The sequence below is a fragment of the Myotis davidii genome, unplaced genomic scaffold (assembly GCF_000327345.1).
Source record: "Myotis davidii unplaced genomic scaffold, ASM32734v1 scaffold395, whole genome shotgun sequence".
NCBI lineage: Eukaryota > Metazoa > Chordata > Mammalia > Chiroptera > Vespertilionidae > Myotis > Myotis davidii.
The window spans coordinates 4,561,364-4,566,130 of NW_006287904.1; the positions used below are offsets into that span (position 1 = coordinate 4,561,364).

Consider the following 4,767-nt stretch of genomic DNA (forward strand, 5'->3'; position numbering starts at 1 on the left):
AAAATGCTTCGCATCAGCGGAATCTGAGAAGAGTGGGTGGGCCCTCCATCTCCTGCATAAGGAAAACCTCCTACACGGACTGTATCCGGGCCATCGCGGTAAGTCAGTGCCATATGCTGGGTAAGACCAAATTGATGGAAGAGAAGGGGAGGAGAGGGAAAGGGAGGGGAGGGGAGGGAAAGCATGGGATAAAATTAAAAACTGTACTCTCCCCTCCTTCCTCTGCTTTTCTTCCTGGGCACTTGTCAGTGGGGCGTGGGCCTCTCTCATAGGACAGGACACTATTTTGAATGCAGAGATCCACATTCTAAAGTGGAGAGACCATGTGTGTGGGGAATCTGGGAACTCAGCATAAATTGTTTCTGTGTCTCTTTTTTTAATTAAAATGTATAAACCACTGTGAGGGGTGTGCTCACCAGAGTTATGCAGGGTGCGGCAAACGTAGGTTTATAGTTGTTCATATGGAAAAGAATCCAATAGTTAATAAATAACAACACAAGAATAAACTCTGTGTCTCATGTACTCACAACTGTAAACCTACGTTTGCCCCACCCTGTACAGGTGGGTAGGCACCTGAGAAAGAGGCAGCGTGCCAGCCTCAAGCGTTAAAGCAGTTGGGCTGGTGCCCGTTTGTCCCAAAAGAGGGCCTCTCGGCTCATGCCACCTGCCCCTTCGGAAGATCCTTCCAGCCCCAGAACCTTCTGGCATCCTGAGACTCACTTGCCTGCATGAGGGCGGGTTCGCTCCTGAAGCCGGTCTGGCCGCTTTGCTTTCAGGCAAACAAGGCGGATGCTGTGACCCTGGACGGCGGGCTGGTGTATGAGGCCGGCCTGGAACCCTACAAGCTGCGGCCTGTAGCAGCCGAGGTCTACGGGACGGAAGAGAGTGAGTTCCCCCTGGAACCCAGAGCTGGGGTGGCCGTGGCCTTGGCCCTGGGCTCTGTGGAGTCAGAGTGGATGAGTAGCCTAGATGGGGCCTTGGACAGCATCACACTTGAAGGCACAGAGTCCCCGGGTGCTTGGGGCCAGAGGTGACCCATTGCGGGAGGACACCGGTTGCTTCTTGGGGGTCAGGACAGGCTTTGGGTAGCTCTGCACCCGGAGAAACTGCAGCTCCAGGCCCCTCCCACCAAGGGCTCCTCTCCCTTGGGTCCTGGCCATGAGCATTCCATTCTCCCTGGCCCTTCGCAGAGCCCCAGACCCACTATTACGCTGTGGCCGTAGCGAAGAAGGGCAGCAACTTCCAGCTGAACCAGATGGGAGGCGTGAAGTCCTGCCACACCGGCCTGAACAGGTCCGCCGGCTGGAACATCCCCATGGGCGTGCTTCGTCCGTTCCTGAACTGGGAAGGCCCCCCCACACCCCTTCAGGAAGGTGAGGTGGCTGGGGGCTGGGGGTGATTGCAGGCAGGGAGGGGTCTCTGCACACACACAGCCACTTTGGGACCACACGGGTGAGTGTGCAGGTGACTCCAAGGTTAACCCGGCGGGCTCGCTGCCCCAGCTGCCCTGGGGGAACTGGTGTCTGAACTCAGAACCTCACAACAGAGGCCACAGGTCCGCAGGGGTGAAGGGAGGGGCTGCCCACGAGGAGCACATGGGAGGGGAGGCTGGCTGTGGCCAGGGCTGCCTCCCACACTGGTCTGTTTCTCTGTGTCCACAGCCGCGGCCAACTTCTTCTCGGCCAGCTGTGTGCCCTGTGCGGACGGGACTCAGTACCCCAACCTGTGTCGCCTGTGCGCGGGGACAGGGCAGAACAAATGTGCCTGCTCCTCCGAGGAGCCCTACTTTGGCTACTCCGGTGCCTTCAAGTGAGTGAGACTCTCTTCTTCTCCCCAGTGGCCCTAGTGCCACAGGTCCTCAGGCCAGGAGGCCTTTTCTGTGGCCCCAGGTAGAGCTCAGCCTGCCTTGGGGACCAGAGAGGAGGTGCAGTGCAGACAGAGAAACGGTGTACAAGGAGGGTGCTGACTTTGCCCAGCGCGTGCTCCCCTCACCCCTACTCCAGCCAGGGAGCAAACAGTCCTCAGCAGTGGCCGCCTGGTCGCTCCAGAGAACCGTGAATCTGGCTTTGACCTTGTGTCGTCCTGGGTTCCGCCTGCTGACTTCTGTCCTCTCCCACGGACGAACGGACGGGCGGGCTGAAGGGGTGTTATCATGAGACAGCAGCCAGTCCCAGGCTCCCGGCTGGGCAGGATGGCAGGCTGTTCAGGCTGATGTTAGTCTATCCTACCTGGGCCCCACTTTTTTGAATCCCCCCCAAAGCTTGGAGACCGCGAGCCCTGCCCGATGGACTCCCTGTGCCTTTCTGCCCCCATGCTGAGGCTGACACTGACCGCCCCCCCGCCCTCCCCCCAGCCTCTGGGACTCAGGCAGTTTTGCAGAGGGAGGCCTCCCTGCCTCTCTACTGGCCAGGGCTCACTTGCCCACTCAGTCTTGGGAGAAAGGACCACATGGCCAAGGATACTGAGACTTTGTCCTCTGGTGTACAGGCTTCAAACTTCTCTTTTATGGAGAAAGACAAGGTTCTGCCCTCTCGGTTCTTAAGGTGAACGGTGGGGGCCTCTGGCCAGTACCTGAGTCCTTCCTCCTCAGATTCTACCTGGAGGGGCCCCTGCTGCCTTCTCAGTCGGGGTGTCCCACAGCCCCCAAGCCCTGCCCTCGAGCATTTTACTGGTAATGAATCAGAATTACAGAAAAAACATTAGAGACCTTTCAGGAATTGGGAAGGGAAGAAGGACAGTCATACCAATAATCAAGCACTAAAGATATTAAATTCAATTTCCTCGCTCCCTCAGTGCCCCGCTGCTGCTGGTCGCCTGCCATGTTCCGCGTCGCCCCCTGGGGGTCAGCACACAGCATAGCTAGCAATTGAACTCCCCGTCTCCTGGTTGAACTCCCAAGGGGACACTTTGCATATTAGCCTTTTATATATAGATAATTCTAAACACTAAGCTAATTAGATTCCTCAATTCCTGGCACACTGTTTTTTTAAAAAAAATATATTTTTATTGATTTCAGAGAGGAAGGGAGAGGGAGAGAGAAAGAGAAACATCAATGAGTGGGTGGTGGGTAGGGGGGATAGAGAGGAAGTCTGGCTGCATTCTTGAAGCTGAGCTGCCCTGAGGGGGGGTTTCAGGCTTGAGGCGTAGAGAGTGGGGAGAAGGGTGGGATGGCAGAGGGGCTCTCCATCCCCTTAAAACCTTTCGACTGCAGACCTCCCTCTCCTTGCACGGCTGGCCAGTAATTCCTCTCCAGCCATCTGCATGGGGCTGGAGCGGATACAGACCCCAGTTGGAGAGTCAACAGCTGGGCGCCAAGTCCTGAACTTCTCACCAGGGAGGGGCCCTGGGAGGGGAGATCCCTAGTGAGTCCCACGGGAGAGCCAGGGAAACCCAAGGAAGCACTAAATGTAGCCATAGTAACAAGAACATTGCAGAGGGAGGCCTCCCTGCCTCTCTCCTGGCCAGGGCTCACTTGCCCACTCAGTCTTGGGAGAAAGGACCACATGGCCAAGGATACTGAGACTTTGTCCTCTGGTGTACAGGCTTCAAACTTCTCTTTTATGGAGAAAGATGAGGTTCTGCCCTCTCGGTTCTTAAGGTGAACGGTGGGGGCCTCTGGCCAGTACCTGAGTCCTTCCTCCTCAGATTCTACCTGGAGGGGCCCCTGCTGCCTTCTCAGTCGGGGTGTCCCACAGCCCCCAAGCCCTGCCCTCGAGGAGCAGCACCCATGAAGAAAGCCCTGTTTTAGGGGCACGAGGAAGAAGCCGCTCCGGGCTGACCCTCCCGTGCCTTCTCATTTCACAGATGTCTGAAAGATGGGGCTGGAGACGTGGCTTTTGTCAAGGACAGTACACTGTTTGGTAAGAGCAGAGAGAGGAGCTACAGTGCTGCCTCCTTTTCTTTTATCTTATCACTAGAGGCCCAGTGCATGAAATTTGTGAACTCCCAAGGGGACACTTTGCATATTAGCCTTTTATATATAGATAATTCTAAACACTAAGCTAATTAGATTCCTCAATTCCTGGCACACTGTTTTTTTAAAAAAAATATATTTTTATTGATTTCAGAGAGGAAGGGAGAGGGAGAGAGAAAGAGAAACATCAATGATGGGAGAGAATCATTGACTGGCTGCCTCCTGCATACCCCACACTGGGGATTGAGTCTGCAATCTGGGCATGTGCCCTGACCTGGAGTTGACTGTGACCTCCTGGTTCATAGGTCCACGCTCAACCACTGAGCCACATTGGCTGGGCTCATGGCACACTCTTATTAAGGTTCCCCACAGGGCACAGCTCTTATTTTATGTAATTTCATAGTTTATACAATCAGTTTTCTTTAGATCGGTGTCTACTGCCTTTCTCTTCCCCTCACAGACTCCATGCCAAGGAGCTCGATACGTGCCCTCCCAGATGTACGTGGTCTTGTAAATGTCTAGGGCCCGTTTGGGTTCCTGGGTTCTAAGCTCACAGATGTTTTATTGAGCACAAGAACCCTCATTACTGAGCATTAGAAGTCATGCTGCTGCCAAAGTTTCCCATCTAGCACTTTGGTCTCTAGACATTTCTCTATGCTGTTGTACAAATGCCTAGTTTAGTGGTTCTAACTACTGGTGGATGCTCCATGGAACCCATCCACCAGGGTTTCTTATCTATCACCTTAGTGATGGCCCGGGTAATCCTGTCCTTCCCTTTACCACAGAGAGCTCCGTGACTCATGCCTTTATGTGTGTCCTCTTACTGTCTTGTTAGAGGGGCGGGGGGTGGAGAG

At 54.7% G+C, this 4,767-nt stretch overlaps 1 protein-coding gene across 1 annotated transcript in view; it reads left to right on the forward strand.

Moving 5' to 3' along the window:
• Nucleotides 1–2: 2 nt before the first annotated feature.
• Nucleotides 3–4,767, forward strand: part of LTF (lactotransferrin) — a gene marked incomplete at its 5' end in the record, with an annotated part of 20,141 nt that continues 15,376 nt past the window's right edge. The window contains 5 exons of the mRNA XM_006759657.1: nucleotides 3–98; nucleotides 777–885; nucleotides 1,191–1,373; nucleotides 1,662–1,809; nucleotides 3,805–3,860. Of these exons, the coding sequence (XP_006759720.1) occupies nucleotides 3–98; nucleotides 777–885; nucleotides 1,191–1,373; nucleotides 1,662–1,809; nucleotides 3,805–3,860 (592 nt within the window). The remainder of the gene's footprint in view (nucleotides 99–776; nucleotides 886–1,190; nucleotides 1,374–1,661; nucleotides 1,810–3,804; nucleotides 3,861–4,767) is intronic.